The sequence below is a fragment of the Aplidium turbinatum genome, chromosome 12, assembly GCF_918807975.1.
Source record: "Aplidium turbinatum chromosome 12, kaAplTurb1.1, whole genome shotgun sequence".
NCBI lineage: Eukaryota > Metazoa > Chordata > Ascidiacea > Aplousobranchia > Polyclinidae > Aplidium > Aplidium turbinatum.
In genome coordinates, this window is record NC_137483.1 from 25,614,141 (window position 1) to 25,634,759 (window position 20,619).

At 37.6% G+C, this 20,619-nt stretch overlaps 1 protein-coding gene across 2 annotated transcripts in view; it reads left to right on the forward strand.

Moving 5' to 3' along the window:
* The window catches only part of LOC145780720 (inter-alpha-trypsin inhibitor heavy chain H3-like), a 162,032-nt gene that overhangs the window by 125,390 nt on the left and 16,023 nt on the right, over positions 1 to 20,619 (forward strand). For both annotated transcript variants that reach the window (XM_082592341.1, XM_082592342.1), the window contains exons 18-23: positions 122 to 269; positions 5,330 to 5,546; positions 12,333 to 12,462; positions 16,854 to 16,980; positions 18,618 to 18,807; positions 19,174 to 19,259. In XM_082592341.1, coding sequence (XP_082448467.1) covers positions 122 to 269; positions 5,330 to 5,546; positions 12,333 to 12,462; positions 16,854 to 16,980; positions 18,618 to 18,807; positions 19,174 to 19,259 — 898 coding nt within the window. The remainder of the gene's footprint in view (positions 1 to 121; positions 270 to 5,329; positions 5,547 to 12,332; positions 12,463 to 16,853; positions 16,981 to 18,617; positions 18,808 to 19,173; positions 19,260 to 20,619) is intronic.

Here is a 20,619-nt window from a genome sequence, read left to right on the forward strand (position 1 = left end):
ATCGGAGTTAACCCTTGACGCTTTATTTCTGCCAGCTTTACAACTCAAATATTTATTACAACATCAATTTCAGAAAAATTTCAAATCTACATTGAGATTTTCAAGTTCACAATATTTTTAGAAACTTTGCGCATTTTGCATCTCCTGATGTGGACGCTATGCCAAAGCGCGTTATCTTTGTCTTAGACGTGTCTGGGTCAATGTTCGGCCACAAGTACAGGCAGCTTCAGCTGGCTATGTCCGACATCCTTGATAACTTACTTCTCTCGGTAAGTTTACGTTTCGATTGTTTGTGCTTTATCAGTAGTTGTCCGAGTAACGTCATCTATCATTGAACCGACGTCATGCTTTCAAACTCACAAGCCAGGGTGTAATGTGGGCTTATTCGTAATTTCGTGTTTTTTTTGCAAAAAGCATAAACTCACTTGGTTTTGAAAAAATATATGATAATCTTTAAAAAAAATTAGGTGGCATTTTGTTAACATTTTGACGTACGAAATCCAAGATGGGGTCCAAAATGGGGGCTGGGGTATTACAGGCGCCCCATGATATTTAAATTCTAATCTAAGCAAGTTTCACTTTTTGTTTTTGTGTTAATAACTACTGATCATAATTTCAATGTTTGAAAAACTTCCTCGACGTTTACCCACAGGTCCAGTTTTTGGGGCCTATTTTGTAAAAAGTTTATATTTTTTCCACGAGAGGACGTTGTCTTAAACCAGAGGTGACAAACCTGCGGCCCGCGGGCCGCATGCGGCCCGTCAAAGAATTTTGTGCGGCCCGCAAAACAATTTGACAATCGCTCATGCATTAAAGACAAAAGAGATCTCAAAGCTGTTTTATGCCTTCACTGGTAGTACCTTTCCTTTGCTATTTTCTTGCCCTGAGTTTATGAATTTGAAGAAGTGTCCTCTGACTGAGCTCGAAGATAAAAATTGGTTGTGCGATTTAGGATTTATGGTAGAGGTCACCATGGCCACCTGGAGTTGCGGCCTGATTTGTCACATTTTGCAGATTTTGATTACAGCTACTGCTAGTGCTTGACTGACATTTTTTGAGATGTTTTTACTTTTTGCGGTTTCCTAATGACATAAAACTTTTTTGTTGCCTTGGGGAAGCAGCAGCGAATGGGAAAAAGTAAGTTGAAAAACGCAAAATCAGACTGTTATTGAAAATTAACAGTCTGACTAAAATCTTCGAAATCAAATTTTCTTTGTTTTTCAACATGTGAGGATGTTAAAACCTATTGTGTCATCTGGGGAAAAGAATAAAGAAAGCGTAAAAATCTAATTTTTAGAAAAATTTATTTAAACGTTTGCCCAAAGTTAGAAAAACCTGGAATCTTCTGCAAAATGTGACAAATCAGGCCGTATCTTTAGGTGGCCATGAGGTCACTAAGTATTTAAACGACTTAAATGTACAACTTCAAGGGGCAGATCAACTGTTGCACTCGATGTTTTCCAAGGTCAAATCTTTCATGTCAATGCTGAGCCTTTGGGGAAATCAGTTTAAAGATAACAATTGCACGCATTTTCCCACATTAAAAAAACACAATATGTACTCAATACGCTTTGGAATGTTAAAGTCTTTTGGCAAGTTTTAATGTTAGATTTCAGGATATCAAAAGCAAACAACTGGAGCTTGATGTCTTTTGTATCCCCATCAATGTTACACCTGCTTCTGCACCCTATGAGCTCCAACTTGAACTCATAAAACTACAGAGTGATGACACGCTAAAAGCGATGGATGTGAACAAGCCGTTGCTTAAATTTTATCGTGTATGTTTATCAAAGGAAGAGTTTCCAAACTTGAGAGCTCACGCTCTCAAATGGTCATCTGTTTTCGGCAGCACGTAGCCTACCTATGCGAACAGTTCTTTTCTAAAATGCACTTTATAAAACGTCGTTACAGGCCGAGGCTGACAGATGAAAATCTTAGTATGGAGTTGAGAGTTGCCACATCGTCTGTTCGACCTAATATTGAACGCTTAGTCAAGCAAAAAACTTTCCAAAAATCACACTAAGCAAACAAATTCAACGCTTCAATGTTATTTTTTAATATTTTATGCTGCAATGCTGCATTAGATAGCTTCAGCTGTATGATTCGGATGGGCTTTTGTTTGTTGTTTGAAAATGAAATTTCATTAACTGATTTGTTGTTTCGGAGCATAATGGTAGATACATTTAGTCAACTTGAGCAAAAGGGATAGAGCCAAAAAAAGAAGAAATTATACTCATGTGAAAGCAAACGCTTCAAAAATTAAACTGTCTTCATTATCAGTGCAAGTACTGTTGCTCTATCCTTTTTGCTCAAGTTGATTTATTTTTATTTTTTACTGTTGTATGTTTCGATTCTGCGTAAGATAATTTCAACTGTGTGAGTTTTATTACTTTAATCTGCCGTTTGTTACTTTTCATGAATAATATCTTGAGTCGCTTCTAAAAGATTTCATAGTAGGTTACGAGTAAAAAGTTGTGTGGCCCAATAACTCATGTACATTTGACAAAGTGGCCCGCGACCGCAAAAAGGTTCGTCACCCCTGTCTTAAACTTAAATCATTAAACCTTCAAGATATACCCCTTTATTCTCTACACAATTTAAAAAAAGGGAAGGGTTTTTGGATTAGAACTTTGGGTCTAAAAATGTAGGCAAATTAGTTCACTCAACCAATTCAAACAAATTTTGGCATAGCCCCCTTTTATGGAGTGATGTTTTTTCTGGCATTATTTATGTTATACTGCCATTAGAGGGCGGTAAAGCATATTCTTTGTCAAGTAAAGTGATTTGATTGACCAGAGTACTGTAGTCCAGGCCCTTACTGTATGCTGTTACCAAGTATTACATCAAAGTGATTTGATTGCATTATCTTTGCTCATCTTTTTTACCAATCTCTTACTAATATGATGTAACATTATAATCTCCATACCTTAAACAGAATTCAACCTGTGATAATGAAACCCATGCATCTAATCTTCTAAATAAGATAGAATCTTTAACTTATCATGTCATGAGGTATGAAGATGGTTGTGTCTTTTTACACAACTTCGTTTGTGCAATCGTCTCAAATGTTGCCCGCTGGACCATTTCCCTACTTTTCCTTGTTCACTATTAATACTAAATATGTCCATAACCAAAATAGTGTCTTCTGTTCTTTTGTCCACATCTTTTGATTCTCTTTTCCTAACACGCTTTCTTCATTCAATCTGTGAGGCCAGCGAACTGTTGTGGTGTATTGTGCAAATCGGTCAGTTTTCATACTTAAAAATATCAAATCTTCTTCAATAACTTTTTCCACTTATTTTTTTTTTTCTTTTTTACTCGCTTCTATTTATTCTTTGGCGTCCCTGGGTCAAACTGATCTATGAGACCAGTGGCGGATTTTTCTGAAGAAAACCCTTTGATATTGGCCGAGATCATTGTTAGAGCAATCCCTAAAAAGGGCTGGCTTGGCGCAAGAGTAGGCACGGTTGTCGTGTGACGTGGTGAAGATACTGGTTTTACTTCTGGTGCATGTTAGCTCTGGGCGAAGTTACTTGTAGGGAATTTTGAACTCTTACTAACCCTATTCGGACCAAGCTATTTTTGGCAGCTAATGGCCTGACGTGTGGACTTATTCCATCCACACTTTCATTTTCTAATAACTTTTGATATAAAAACGTTACGAAGATGCTTTTTTCGAAAAGTTAGAGCAAATTTATCGACAAACTGGTTAAGATTTTAAGTGGACACACATACTCTACCAGTTTTTTGCTAAAAGTAGTCATTTTTTTTTAATTTGGCTGATGTCTCCGACATAATCTCCTTGAAATCGCTAATCTCTTTGTTAAAGCCACGCACGGTCCAGTCATACTTTCTTGACATGACCTACTTTCTTCCGACAACTGCTGACGCAAAATTCAGCGGTGGAGTTTATCCCTCTTCAATTTCACTCTGATTAATTTTTTACTAGTTTTAAAGACAATTTTGTTAGTAGAGTGTCAAAAACTGATGATAACTAAAAAACTGTACTACACAAAAATGTCATTTTATTACTAAACCAAAGATGAATAATTTTTAGGAAAAGTCATAAAACTTCAGTTAATTTGAGCGAGTAGCTTTAATGTAATCGATGAAAGTTTTAGGTATGGACGAAACCCGTCCACCCGTTAGTCCGAATGGGGCTAATATGATGCAACATTACAATCTCCATACCTTAAACAGAATTCAACCTGTGATAATGAAACCCTTGCATGGGTTAAACACACTTTTGGCCACAATCTTTTATTTGTATCGTTTTGTTCATTTATCAAAATTTTGTGCCCTTTCTTTGACATTCAACAATCTAGGTCCAATTGTACAACACTATTTCGATTGCGAGAGCTCACAATTCTGAAGTGCTTCTGACCACCAAAGGTCGTAATCCCGCCATGACTGCAGACATGTGACATTGTAGAGCTTGGCCATGTGTGCATTAGTATTGATTTCCCATAAAATACACTAAAACGCTTTTTGAAATGTGTTCATTAGGCCATAAAATTTAAATCACTCCATGTTTGTTTTTTGTTAATTGCTGATTGATCATAAGGATCCCCAATGTAGACCTACTGGCTCATGGGGGGCTAATTCGCCCAGACGTTGTTAAATAATGTGAGTTATTAGCTGCTTCACGTTTTCAGAAACAATTCATGCAGCACTATAACTTCTTGTGTTATAAAATAAGCAGCTATCACTTGTGGATGATCATTATTATTTGAACCCTTCTGCGCTTTATAAATGACCTTCTGCACTATATTATACTTTCAGTAAGATCTAAATAACAATTTACTTTAAAATTAGTTTCTCCCACCTTGCCTATGTGTACATACCACATCATGTGATCTGTGTAACGCTGTTTAATGCAGCAACCTTTAAGATTCTCGTGTTTATTGTTTAGTGTTAAGCTAGTCGGAAGCATTGTGCAGTTTTTGTTTCTTTCCTGTTGATAAATTTAATATTTAACCATCATACTTTGTTTAGTTGTAGATAAAAGTGCGGTATGTTATTTCTGAAGAGGACATCATGTGATGTCGAAAACGTTTGAAATTTGTTTCACGGTAGTTTTTTGTTTTTGTTTTCTGTAGATGTTACTATAATAAACTAAAATATGTTAAATCTGATTACGTTACTCTGCTTCGTATGCTTACAAGAATGGCCTCTTTAAAGCGCAACTGCACCGCGTCGTACTCTTTGGCAACAATCGTGAAGTCCAGGTCGGCACGGCACTGTTGTTGATGATTAAAGACGGAACTTTTATTAGAGCTACATTCATGAGATTTTCTGTTGCATACTTTAACAAACACATGTTTTTCAGGATGAATTTTCCATCATCGTGTTTAACAGTTCAGTTACCCGATGGAATCCGGCCGGCTCTTCAGAAGTACTTGCCCCTGCAAGGGCGCCCTACATAGAAATGGCCAAGTTATTCTTAGGCAGTGTGTCTACTCAAGGAAGTACGGATATTTTGCAGGCCGTACAAGCTGCTCTAGAGCTCTTATCAGAAGCAATAGCAGATGGAGTGGGATCTTCTGGTAAGAATGTGTAAATATTTTACAACTCAAAAGTAGACGTACGCAAAGAAGAACGATCAAGAGATGTTTGTCGTTTACTAAAAATAAAACGACTTTCAATAAAACAATTCATTTCTTTGCCATGAGCGGATTTACCCGCAACATCACTTGATGTTGAAAACACTGAAGTGTTTCGTCGACACTGATTGCAATTCTTAAAGAAGAGTTTGTCTGTTGCAAGCAGAACTTCAGGGAATGCCCCCAACGATGCCAGTTTGAGCGTTCCACATCTAATTAAACACGGTAATAACTTCCAGCCCAAATAGTCACTTTATCTGGTCCAGATCTGGTAAAGATCTGGCCAGATCCGTACCCTATCTGATAAATATCTGGACCAGATAAAGTGGCTGTCTCAGAGGTTTGTTTTTGTCGTATCCAATCTTACCCCAGGTGGTAAACATTTAGATTCAGTGAACGGGAAAGCAAGGAAGCCAATCTTCGTGTCCACCTTCAGGCATGCCTTTAAGTGTCTTGCCACAGACACAGTCGCATGCTCTTGAGCGGTGCCGAACTGGCGACCGTTTGAGTGTCGTACCAGGATTCTTACCACTTGGCTATGCAACCGAGAGCTTCTGGTGTTAGTATTATTTTGCAATTAAAAACTTATTTTTAATGTACTGTCTGACATTGCTGTTAAAATTCAGGGGTATGACTGAAAAGTCTAAATGTAGGAAGCTTGTGTTGTAGACGTACTGAGGTGAGTAAAGAGCTGAGAATAAGGCAGGTAGAAGTTTGCTGTTTACAGGAAGTCCGATGGAGGAACAAAAGAGCCAGGTTTTTGTGTGTCAAAGGAGGTAGATACAAGTTGTGGTAGATATTGGGACCGGAGGAGTTGGGATTTTGGTAAAGGAAGAGCTATATGAAAATGTTGTTGAGGTTCGTAGACAGAGTGACAGACTAATGGCGATGGTGTCCGAGCCTCCTAGTGATAAGAGTGAAGCTGGGTTTAGACTACGTGCGTTTTCCGTGCGTAAGCACTCCAACAAAACGTATCGCTCGATCCATTACACACAAGTGATTGGGACCGTTTACATTGCGCACGTATTTTGTACGTTCGGTCTCAGACAATCGCAAGCGATCCATCTGGATGCAAGCTGAAGCTGTCGCAACGGATCCTAGGTCGCATCAGCGTTAAGTCAGTCTAAAGTCTTTTTTCGAAAAAACACCGATGTAGGTTAGTTTTTTGTGAAGTATTGATAGAAAAATAACTTTTCACATCAGAAGTGACTTGTTGGGCAGATTTTGCTGAAGTTTAGACTTTTTGAAAGAGTTTTATTGTATTTTTTAGTGTTTTTGGTCAAACTTGGTCAAACTTAATTTATTGTTCATTCATCAAGGTTTAGGCCACCGTTTTGAACTTTATGTTCGATAGATTGTTACACATAAAAAAATCTATGATTATGAAGTAACAGTGAAGTATGAAGTAAAACTTATGTTATGAAAGTTATGAAGTAAAACCAACCAACCAGTGATCACCATGCTTATGGGAGGCTACCATAAGGTGAGTAAAATGGCTAGTTGACTATCAAATTTCTACTACCTAAATATTATTTTGAAGTATGAAGCTAATGATCATACCAAATACCTATTCCATATTTGGAAGTGCTGATTATTTCACTTAAATCATTATGGTTTTGCCACCTTTTCTTTTTGTTGGCTTTATTGCTGTATATATTTTGTTTCTACAATTAGTTTGGTTTTTGAATCTTTATCCTCTGACTGAAAAATCCTTGATAGATTATTCCTGGTAGTTTTGCATACTTGTAGAGGCTTTTGATGCAATATCGCTTGATTTGCATTTCAACAAAGAAAAATGAATTTAATTGAATACATTTTTAACATTTAAAAGTCATCGCAAACACACAAACATGCTAGGCATGTTCAGTGGCAGATCTATAAAAACATTTGGGGGGGGGGGGCACCAAAGTTTAAAACAAAGGAAAATTTGTAATACAACATAGACAATGCAAAATTTGAAATCAAAAAACAAACAGAGTGGTACGGGGTCTGGGATGCTTGTCTCCCATAAAAGTTTACCTTGCTTTGGTGACGTTTCGTGCACTTTAAAGCCTAATAATGTATGATATATTGTGTATCAAGACACACACTTTATATTTGACCAAGTTTATCAAAACTGGACTTCTGTAGAAGTTTGTGTCACAAATCTTGATTTCAAATTAAAGCTTTGTTTTAAGCATTTTATGTTCATCATGGCCACAAAGAGATTTTAATGAATGATTTGTTGAAGGTTTGTATAGTGCTGTGTTGGCTTTCAATATAATTTTGAAAATTTGCTAATGTGGTCCAAACTTCCCTTATAGTATAGGCCTACATGGCACATTTCACCTCATACACTGAAATAGCCCAAATTAATTGTCAACTAGTTGAGTGATCAATGCGTTAGTACATTAACTACTATACTGTTCCAATTATACAACCTAGTTTACATCAGTTTGTTTTTGGATGGACGCTCTGCCCCAGAACCTCATACGACGATGATCTTATTCCTAATGTGTAATTGTATATCTTGAGCATACTGCATAAAAAAAAGTGTAGCTGATATAATTGCCATCACCAAACAGTGCGAACACTGTTTTGGCTTGTCCATTGTACTTTGTAGACAAAATAAAGTAATATTCCTTCTCAGTTGCTATGAACATAAAAACTTCATTTATGTGTGTCTTCGTTGATTGTAATTTGATTTGTTTTGCAGATATGTTTGTGGTCTCATAGGACTCGTGATGATTCTTCTACTGTTGAAATTTGAAGTCTTGCACTTTCTACATCATCAATGTAAAGTCCATGATAAAGAATTTGAACTACATAATCATTGTATATACTGTCATGGGCATATACTATATCAGAATTAATACATTTCACCTACTCTAGTATGATGCAATATTCTAAAACTGTACATGTAGGCTTGAGGTGTACATTTGCTTATAGCCTATTTCATTGATATATTAAATGAAATTATACCCTTCAATTGTTTTGAAATAGGTTTTTGTGGTTACTTTGACCATGCGTTTTATTACAATCACTTTTAAAATGAATTATTCTGAAGTCATGAGTTTTTATGATTACTTTGGCTGTGCATTTCATTAATGTGTGACACAAACATGTCAATATAAAATATTGTAATTGCCATCATTAAGCAGATCAATACAAGAAAATTTGTTTACTTGGAAATTATTTGTTGTGGTCAATAACTGCCATTGCATGCCTATATTTATTTGTTGATAAAAAGCCAAAAATTGTCAACTACAATGGTGGTTTATTATTATCACCATTGCTAATAAGTTACAAAAATTCTTTGTCCATATTTGTCATTCTTGTGACTTTGCAACCTTTTTGATTCTGTTAGTGCTATTTTATTTGCTTCTACCAAATTTGTAGCATCTACTTTATTCATTATTTGTGCGTAGTCTATAAACAATTATACAGGAAACTGCCAATATGCAAAAATACTATCTTTTTGATTCGCTGCTGACAAATAAAGTTGAATTGCATTCAGTTTTTTTTTGTTTTAGCCTATTAATATTTTATGAAAGCAGAAAATAAACAGCTATTAAATTATAGCCTATCATAATATTATCAGAGAATTTAGTCTGTCACAAATGGTAGTGATCTGTGAGATCTCATACACCCTGTATAGTGTATATTTACACAAATATGCAATTGCATTGCTCAGTGGTTTACAATGCCGGCATTTTTAGTGCTCTTTATGCTGAGCGCAAAGTAGGAAAGCAATTTTTAGTAGTAGCCTTGTGGTATAGTTTTAACTTTTAACATTTAAATAAAGAAACCAATCTATTAAAAAACGAACAAAGAATTCAAAGTTATTCTACAAAGGTTATAAAACAAGGAAGGTTGTTGAACAAAGATACCAAGGTCAGGAGCAAAATGGTTGGAATGCAAAGTCAAACTAATCAAAAAATATAGGGGAGACCAGGGATAGCTCGGACAATATTTTGAAAACAACCCATATTTTTTTTAAATTACACAGCAAGTTCGTAAATGTTGTTTTGTTGTAAACCTTCAAGCTTTGCCAAAAAAGGGTAGGAGTATCGTTTGTTTCAGAAAACCGGAAATGCTATGATGAAATGAAATGAAAAGATGAAAAATGAAAAGAAGAAGGAAATGCTTATAAAAAGCATAATTTCTACGGTCCTCAAATGTGCGAAGTCACCCCGGTACCGGGGTAATTCGGACATGCCTGGGGTCATCTCGGACAGCAATTTTATGCAGTCGTTTTGAGTTGACTTGACAGTTAATACAGAATATTTGTTTTTCTTTTATATGTTCGAACCATTATGTCTTTAAAATCCAATAAATTATTCAAAAGATCAGAAAATAAGATTTTGTTTAAGTTTGATTTTTTCCACGGGGATACTTCGGCCATTGTGTCCGAAGTATCCCCAACCACGTGACTACAGGTAAATGAAGAAAATATGGCTACCAGATTAACTGCTGGTCAAAATCATCACTTGCTTATCTGAGTATAGCTTTCTAACTACAACCTCAATCAATAAAAAGTTTGTTTTGGTTAACTGCAACGGAATTATGAACTAACACGTACAATTTTAAAATCTTGATCAGACTATCAGACTAGAAAATCAGAAAATCAGACTATCTGAAGTCATAGTATTAAAATGATTCTGCAGACTCTAAACCTCAGTTCTGGCTTCTCGGTGTTTTGAGAATTGATAATCATGAATAATTGTAGGATCCAATTAGAAGGATTCAACCAAACGTATAATAATCAAAAAAAGACAAGCAGGTTTGGTAACTACAAAAATTTATTGGTAGAGCTTTCGCCGCCGTAAAGGCGGCTTCATCAGTACTCTTATTCAAATAGAAACATTATTCAAATAGATTCTATTTGAATAAGAGTACTGATGAAGCCGCCTTTACGGCGGCGAAAGCTCTACCAATAAATTTTTGTAGTTACCAAACCTGCTTGTCTTTTTTTGATTATCTGAAGTTACTGTGGAAATGATACGTGCAAGTGGAGAGACAGGACTGAAAGCAATGCAGGAAATCAGCCAACGTGTGTTAGATGGAAAAGGAATTCTGAATGAATGGAAGACGAGCGTGGTGATCTTCAAAGGAAAGAGTGATGTAATCAATTGTGGGTCATATAGGAGAGTAAAACTGTTGGAGCATGCAATGAAAGTAGTGGAAAGGGTGTTGGAGAATGGAATAAGAACTTTAGTGAAGTTGGACGAGATGCAGTGTGGATTTATGCCTGAGAAGAAAACCATAGAAGGTTGCAAGAGGTATATCGGGACAAACGAAAGAACTTGTACATTCATGTGTTTCGTGGACATGAAAACTGCGTTTGATAGAGTTCCAAGAAGAGTGATGGAATGGGCAATGAGAAAAAAAGAAGTACCAGAGGCACTCGTGCAAGCAGTAATGAGTCTTTATGACGGTGTAAGGGTGAGAGGTCGCATGGATCTGCCCTCTCAGACGAGGTTTTCGATGAAGGTGGGTGTACACAAGGATTCTGTCCTCTCTCCTCTAATTTTTGCCATTGTGATTGATTTGATTACCAAATGTGTAAGAGAAGATTCCTATACGTCGATGATTTGGTTTTGTTGAGTGACGCAATGAAAGATCTGAGAGAGAAATTGGGGAAATGGAAAGAGTCGCTTCAATGTAAAGGTGAACGTGTGAACATCAAAAAGACAAAGGTCGTAATACGTGGAACGGAAGGGGAAATCACAATGAGCAAAATTGACCCATGTGGTGTTTGTGGAAAAAGAGTAAAGGCAAATTCTGTTATGTGTACGAAATGCAGGAAGTGGGTGCATGGAAGATGTGCAAAGATGAAGAGAGTGACATGCAGATCAGGAGATGGTTTTGAATGTGAAAGATGCGAGAAGATTGAAGAATGAATAGTTGGTCCTGTTGAAAAGCTGAATGACGAAGTTGAATCAGTGAGTGCCTTTTGCTATCAAAGAGATAAATTGAATGCCTGTGGTGGTTGTGAAGCGGGCAGTGACTGCAAGAGCAATGTCTGGTTGGGTGAAATTCAGAGAGTGTCTAGAGTTGTTTCTATTGAAAATGAGAGGACGAAGAGATCTGCAATGCTTTACAAAAGTGAAACATGGTGCTTAGGAAGAACTGAGAAAGTGATGTTGAGAGCAATGTGTGGTGTGAAGTTGATGGACAAAAGAAATACCGAAGAACTTATGAACTTCCTTGGGTTGAATGAAAATGTTGATGTTGGCGAAGGCGAATGAAGTGAGGTGGTATATAGGCATGTTTTGAGAAGGGATGAAGATGATGTTTTGAGAAGAGCGGTAGAGTTGCGAGTAGAGGGACGAAGGTGACAAGGAAGACCCAACAAAATGTGGAAAAGGCAAGTTAAGGAGGAAAGCAGCAAGGTGGGCTTGGCAAGAGAGCACGCGTTAGACTTATCGTTGTGAAGTCGATTGCGGTGCTTGGAGGTGAATCCGGCCACCCTCAGTAACGAAATATCACCGGATTAAAACTGGACTACTACTACTACATTGTTAATAAAATAAGATTTCTAACTGCATAGTTACTGTAGATGCGTATCCATTGCGCATTGTATTGATATTATTCTTTGTCCACAAAGTGTTACGAAATATATTACTTTGGTACAGCAAATTATTGACATGTATTTGATGCTGATAAAGCCGGAACACACGCACCACATTGATTGACAGAAAAACGTTTTTTCGTCTAACCTCAACTGTTTATTGTTCAAATTGATAGCAAAGGCCGTCGGTGGAGTTGAAGAGTCCACACCTACGGCAGACTACATTGTGCTCTTGACTGACGGGCGTTCCACAGAAGGTACCATAGACAGTGGAGAAATTGAACGAAGCGTGTTTGAGATGAACAGGTAGGAGACGATGTTAGCTTATAATGTAAGAAATAAAAACACTGACATTGCGGGTATTATCGTTTATGTTTAATTGTTACTAAATTCATAATTTTGAAGTATTGAAAAATTGCTGCGTCATGTTGTTTCAAACATTTTTTGCTGATTCGGTCGCTCATATTTTCTACTTTTTTTCTCATGTAAGCACTATCGGCCAACTGTGTGGTTGAGTGGTTATTGTTTTCAGCTCCATTACTGATCAGACTGGATTTGATTCCAGGTCGGTTTACACTAATGGCTACAAAAAGGCACTGAGTTTGTTCTTTCTTGGGTGACGTCGTGTTAATATCAAAACAAAAATGACACAAATTGAAAAGGTGCAGTCACAGAAACATCTATGGAGTTGTACAGCGACAGTAAATAAACCATACTATTACGAATATTTTTTATTTTTCAAGTTAACATTTTTCTGTTACTTAGTTGGTGTTCCAATGTTATCAACTGTTCTTAGTTTCCTGTTGTTAAATGATTCCTGGTGTTTGTGTTGTTATTCATACAAAACCACCGGATTCGTGGTTTCTTCTTGCGTATAAGGTAGTCCCAGTAAAGTAATTCCATCCAGGAGCTGCAGCCAAAGGTCTGCCAGTCAAAAATAGGAAGTGGTGAGGCCAATTTTATCACCAATTTTTGAAAGATCTATGTGAAAAAATGTCTTCCCCCTCTATACCGTGGGTTATTCCAAGCTTTCAGCACATGTCTTGCTTTCCGCTCCAATTTTCCGAAACCTCTAAATTTGCCAGATTAGGGACAATATTTCTTGTCTGGTAACAGATTTCAACATTTAAATGAAGAAATTTTAGTTTATATGTCTACAGGAAAATTTGGAAGACTTTATGAAATGCCTTAAGGTCCCAAAAGACAAAATAAAAGATTTCAATGCTAAGTACTTCATGTATTTCTCATGGAGCATAATACATTTCGTTTAAACAAAACCGGAATTTTAATAATATAATAAGAAGTCAGGAGCAACTTCTATGACAAAGAGTAACTGAGATGTAAAGCTACAACTATTTAATTGCAGCCAACGCTTCACCTGAAAAAATGCAAATATCGGATAAAAACTCTATTTGAAATAATATCCAACTATCCAACAGTACGAGTACGCGTATTAGTAATTTCTAGCTCGCTGCAGCATATAGAGTTTTACATGCACGTGATTTTGTGAACGTTCTTCTAGAAACATTTCTGATAGAAACTATTCAAATCAATTGAATTTATTTTTCTTTGTCAGAATGCAATGAAATTGTGAAAAAGAAATACAGTAACAAAACCAACAAAAGGAAAAGGTGGCAAAACCATAATGGTTTAAGACGTGCATGAAAGGATGTAATATGCATCGATAAATATAGTTAAGCAAGGCCACCTAACTAAATTAAAGTGAACGTTTCGCCGTCGGCAGCGTGGCCTAGTGGTTTGAAGGTTAGGGCTAGAGAGATAGTCATTTCGATGATGTGGATTCGATTCCCACCCCTGTCATAACTCTTTTTTTTACCAAATAAAGTTCAAAGCAAGAATCAACTCTCTGGCTGTGCTAGAAAGGTCACAATGACTGCAATCAGCTAGTTCATTGGGAAATTTTCTATGTCCTATGTTCAAAGTATTCTTCTTCTCTCGTTTGACTTGTAGTAGCTTAGATTGGCAATGCCTCCTCGTGCAGCCAAGATACGGTAGCTGGGTCCAGTTGTCGAATACCAGTGATTTCACTTGGGGGCCGTAAGATGGAACATTCGTGGAGTATGTGTTGCATTGTTTGTTCTACCGCTCCGCAGACACATATCGGCAAATTATGCAACTTCCACCTAAACAGATTAGCTCCAGTACAGCCAACGTCACATCTGATCCTGTTCAATGTGACCCATGCCTTTCTTGAGAGGTCTTCTCCAGGAGAGATGGAGAGTGCTGGTATAACTCAAAACTGGGGAGGGATATGTGGCAGCTCGTTCCATTCCTGGGCCCATTTTTCCATGCAGCTGAAGTTTCCATCCACAAGTTGTGTAGCATATCGATGGAATGGGCGCCTGGATGATAGGCATTGAGGTCTGACTGGTCCATTTGTTTGGGAGTGACTGTGGAGAAGGTGTTGAGGATCGAGTCTCGCATGCAAAGCCAGTTTGTGAGAGGCTTCTTCCCTACGGACATGAGCAGGAGCAATGCCAGCCAAAGTTGGCAGATAAGCAGTAGGTGTGGGGCGGAGACAGCCAGTGATGATGCGCAAGGTGTCGTTAATGCATACATCCATCTTTTTTGTGTGTCTGCTGCGGTTCCACACAGCTGAGGCATATTCGGCTGAGCTGTGGACCAAGGCTAGTGCACTTGTACGCAAGGTTGATGCTCGGGCTACCCATCCTGTTCCTGCTAGGCTTCTCAAGAGGTTAATTCGCGAGGTAACCTTGGCACGGAGTGACTCGATGTGGGGTCTGTAGGTCAACTGCCGGTCAAGTTTTACTCCAAGGTAAGTTGGGTTTGCAGTATATGGTAAAGGATTTCCTTTTAGCGAGACAGACAGTTGACGCTGAGATTCCCGATTATTTAGATGGAAAGCAGAGATTGTTGTTTTCGACGCATTCAGTTTGAGCCTCCACTTGTCCAGATAGTCAGCCACCAGTTTCAGGTCAGTTTCAAGTTTTCTTTCCACCTCATGCCAGTTCCTGTGAGCATATAGAAGAGCTAGATCATCCGCATAGCCATACTGTAGCAATGTAGTGCATGGGAGGTCACTTATATAAATATTAAATAGGAGTGGCGATAGTGTTGACCCTTGGGGGACGCCATTTTTCAGGCGGCGTGGTCTGCTGGGTTTTCCTTCGTTGGTATGCAGTATGAAGGTACGGTTCGAGATGGTCTCTACCAGAAACTTTACCATGTGTCGGTCAGGAATGAGTTGTAATAGTTTCATAGTAAGACCACGGTGCCACACAGTGTCATAGGCTGCTTTAAGATCCACTAGGACAACACCCACCTTCTCACGGGCTTCAAATCCACTTTCGATGTCATCAGTAAGCTTGACAACCTGGTCAGTTGTGCATCGGCCGCGTCGAAATCCAGCTTGTTCTTCTGGCAGTTTAGGGTCAACGATTGGTTCGAGTCTGCTCAGTAAGAGATGCTCAAGTAACTTGTATGGCACACAGAGCAAGGAAATGGGCCTGTAACTTTTAGGGTTATCAGCTGGCTTGTTGGGCTTTCTAATGGCTATGATGTTAGCTTTCCTCCAGATCTTTGGGAGGAGCAACTTCTTTAGGCAGAATGACATGAACTGTCGCAGCCACTCTCTTGCGAGTGGTCCAATATGTTTAATTAGCTCTGGTGGGATTTTGTCTGGGCCTTGTGATTTGCCAGTTTTTAGGTGTTTGATGGCTGCGTCCAACTCAGAGATGTTAAAAGAGGTAGATAGGAAACAGCTTGAAATGTTCAAAGTGTCTAACGGTCAAAGCACTTCATCTCTTGCAGCGATCGACAGACTACAAATACGCTAATCGTACAGTATGACCGACCCCATATTGATGTAGAGTCGTGTTAGATGGTAAATGTTGAACAAACCTGTCCCGCTGGCCAAGTTAACCACTAATCCACGACTTTATTTCGAAAGCTTACGAAATCAAGCAACATCCTGATATCATCATACAAAGAAAACAAAACTGCAAACAAGTTGGTTATTCGTGGTCGAAATAAAACGGATACGAGATAAAACGGATACGAAATAAAACGGATAAACCCACAATACGAAATGGTTGACGTAATTTGTTTAAAAAGAGATAATATGTTATATATCTAGAGCTTGAAGGGTATAAGTTGTGTTGTGATTTGCCTTAAAACTTGCTTGAGTTCATTTGTATTCGTTGATTGACACGTTTGTTTCACTCGCTCTGTAGGCTACTGTGCTTGTGTTCCTTTTGCGTTGACTAATCAGTTCGTTACAAACCCGATCAGTTGTACAAGTGTTTAGTTCCCAGTCAGATGCCTAATTTTATTCTCAGTTATGTGCTTTATTTTCAGTAACTCATCACAAACATCAATCAAATCACCATGTGTTGTTCTTTATTCGTTTTGTTGCTTAGTATATTTTATAGTTATCTTATTTCGGTACAATGTAAGTCATTTCTTAAATATTTAACAAGAGCTACCTGTTTAGACGAAAACGTTTATATTTCTTGTGTTTTTTGTATTGTGATGAGTCATTTTGTACCAAGCGGCTTGACTTGACTTGGTTCCATTTGCTTATAATTCAACAAAGTAATCTTTACTCTAAAATTGTTCCATTACATACATTTTGTATTTTATAGCCTTTTTAAAAGATAATTGCCGACAAATACATTACTTGATTATATGTCACAGGTAATAATTTTTTTGTTCAGTGAAAGGTTTGGCATCCATACAATAGGGTTTGGCACACTGGTTGATTTCGATTTGCTTTCCACCATCGCTGCTCAAAACTCAGGAACCTCCATCCAGATCTTCATTGACATTGATACACATATTCAGGTGTGATATTTGTGCGAGACACGGAAATTCTTCCTGTTTTATCTTTGTAGTTAGCAAAAATCACTGCAGCCAGAAAAACGTTTTCATCTTCACATCGTTTCAATGTGACATAACAACGAAACGATGTAAAATTGGCAACTTTTTTGACAAGAGCATAGCTACCTTTTTTCTTCACTATATTGATGTTTTGCTACATTGGATAAATGTAAAACACGAAATTATCGTCACAAATTCTCCGCCTTGTTTGCTGCCAAGTCTCGCCTGTTCTCTTTATTAGGCTCATGACCAGGGCCGTTGACAGGATTTCTCGAGCCCGGTACCAATTTATTTTCGGGCCCCCTTTATCGACAATGTTATGAATATAAAGGTTGTGTGCAAGCTTTTATTGATGTGTTGTTAAAATGAGGATGACACATGCCGTTCAAATTAGAAAATTAATAGGAATAATAAATCATTCATTTATATTAAATCATTCATTCATTTATATATGTATTATTAACAGCAGACAGTGCACACCGTTTCGGGGTTATCATACCCTTCAAATGTACACCGGGGGTAGAGGTGAGCGGTGTGTATCAACAACCAGCTGACGCAGGGTGTCGAACCAGGTTTGCATTATTGGAAAGCCAGCGCCTTATCTGCTGCGCTATCCCACCGATACCCACGATACACCGTTTCGGCCTTCCGGCCTCAGTGCAGTAGGTACACTGGTATGGCCATGGGGATATATACCTCCATGTGACATTTTCGCGTTTGTGGTACCTAAGTTCCAGAAATGGCCAACTGCCAACCTCGCCAAAGTGCTCAAACTGCAAGCAGTGAGCTTTGCGCAATGCATAGCAAGGTGCCTCCAATAGAGTGCTCAATCAGCGTAAGCCAAGAGCGTCTATAGTATTCTCAAAGATTTGTTGTATCCACGAATCTCCACAACTGCGCCATTACGCATTAGGGATTTCTCCGTAAACCGTGAAATCCTTGCTCTCAATCAGGATTTTCGTTGGTATGTTTAAAGTTGTTGGAGTTCTTGGTTGGAATTAATTCTTTGAAAAGTAAACGCAAGTGCCTAGAAGGGATTATCACTAAAAAATATATATTCAGCATTAAAGAGTGGGTGCAGAAAAATATTTTGTGTTTTAAAAACAAAAATCGTGCTTAGGGAAATCACTATACCCGGAAAGGGGTCAGGTACTTACCATTTGACAGCTGAAGTGGCAATTCTTTTAGATCTGATTATATTAAGATCTTGATAATGTTTGAAGTCGTGGGGAATCTTTTAAATCCGGGCCCCCTAAGTATTCCGGGCCCGGGTCCAAAAGTATCACTTAACCCCCCCTATCAACGCCCCTGCTCATGACAGATGAGTAACGTTTTGAATTTCATACCCATTGAACGCCACCATATAGCTATCTGAAATAATATCTGAAACATCAACGCTGAAACGAAATCACTTTTAAATTGAGGCAATAGTTGAGCTGATGTAGCCTACGTTGAGCATGTGATCTGATGTGAACCGCTCAGTAAAACGTTGGTAACTTTGCTATTAATAACAAAAGTGTTGAACTGCTTTAACGATTTGCACTTAGTAGTGATAGAATTGTTCACCGACTTTCACTTATGAATTATGTATACCTTTTTAGATGGTGAACTTTTTTAATGCTATCGCGCGACCATTGTTTCATGACGTCAGTGTAGAGTACCCCCCAGATAAAGTAGTAGAAACATCGAACGTGAATTTTCCCTCCTATTACAAAGGAGAGGAACTGACAATCGCCGGTCGCGTATCATCGCTCGAAGTTAGTGGTGAGCCGCTCCAGGTCGCCATCCGAGGTAAGTTTATACTTTTGTATCATCGCATGTCGAACATCAAACACTTTTCAAAAACTGTTTGCTGGTGAAAAGAATCCTATTTTATTTTGTGTTTAGTTAAAATCGTGAAAAATAACAATATTTTGTTAAAACTAAATTCTATTAGATTGCTATTTCTTTCCGATTCTGTGAAGAAAGAACCCTCAGATAGTAATTAAAAAACAATCTGCCACAAACTTTCTAATGCTTTTATAATGAATTTGTTATTCTACCTTGATGGAATTTGTAAAAAAAAGTGTTGAGTATACAGTTGATGCAGGAGAAAGCACTGTCCTTCATTTCTGCAGCAACCTTGTTAAAAATGTGATACCATTTTCATCTCTTCAGGAAATTCCAGGAATCAAGAGACAATTCTTCTCAACCAATTAATCCCCAGAAATATTGAACAGCTCTGCCAAGCAGAAACTTTTCAGGTAATAACCAGAGATGTGGATTCGGAGGGATTTTGGCCTGTCCGAAGTCGGAGTTGTTAAAAAAAACTACTCAGACTCCTGCTTGACGCAAAACGATGAATAATAAAAATTTTGTTTGCAGCCTTTTTCAAAATATTGTTTCTTTTTCTCCGTATTGCACTTTAAGTATTTACCATGAAATATAAATGTTTGTTCTTGTCAGATTTTGTGAAATTTCCCGTTACAATCTTTAATCACAACTTAAATAAAATTAAGTTTTAAAAAAGTAAGGAAAAATTTTAAAAAATTCTGGCAACTCTTAAAAATTTGACATCATTGAAGACTAAAAACATATAGACCATAACACTCAATATTTTAAATTAAATAATGAAATAAACAATAAATGTCAAATAGCAAAACAAAGTAGGGAGTTGAACTATCGGAAATTATCGAACAATTAGAAGCTGCGCGCATGTCACGAGATTAAAGGAAAGTCAAAAACAAGACTAAAAGGTTGTAGGCCTATCAAGGATAATGATGAAAAAATGATGCTTGACCGAGATCCGGAGAAGCGAAGATGGGAATAATATATTAGCGACTTGTAAGGAGAGGAAATATTCCTACTTTCAACGATGAAGAAGGTGAACCACTGTTAGAGTCTGAATTTGATGAAAGTTGATTGGAAAGCCATATCTCCTGGTAAAGATCGATTAACAACGGAAATGATAAGAGGTTTGGATTTTAAAGGACTGAAACATATTCATTACTTATGTAATAACATCTACATTAAAGGCCACATGCCACTAGAAATGAATGAATCCATTCTTGTCAAACTGCCGAAAAAGCCAAAAGCCACACAGTGTCGGCTACAGAATTTAGAACATTTTGTCGGATGACTCATACACTAAACATTTTGCTAAGAGTTGTTCTCAGAGGACATAAAAAAAAAATCATTGAAAGTGACATTAACGAAAGTCAAAATGGTTTTATGTCTGGAAAGGGAGCACTGGAAGGAATTTTCAATTTGAGAACTATATGTGAACTCAACAACCAAATGAAGAAAGATGTTTGTACATTCTTCATAGATTAGACCTGTTCAAAACTCAAAACTATTCAAACTTTTTAGATTCTCACATTGTTTCACATGATTTTGACGATGAGAAATCCGAAAATGACAACTACTTTGCTTTCAGATGCTGGGATACCCTGCCTCGAGAGGCCTAAACATTTTCATTTTACCACAATCACCCATTTTGACATATTAAGCCTTGATCATGACTGTGTAAATTATTTCACTTTCACTCAATGCCTTACTGATAAGTATATAGCTGATAGCTCACAAGTAAAAATCAACTTTTGAATATTTCACATAATTTTGAGA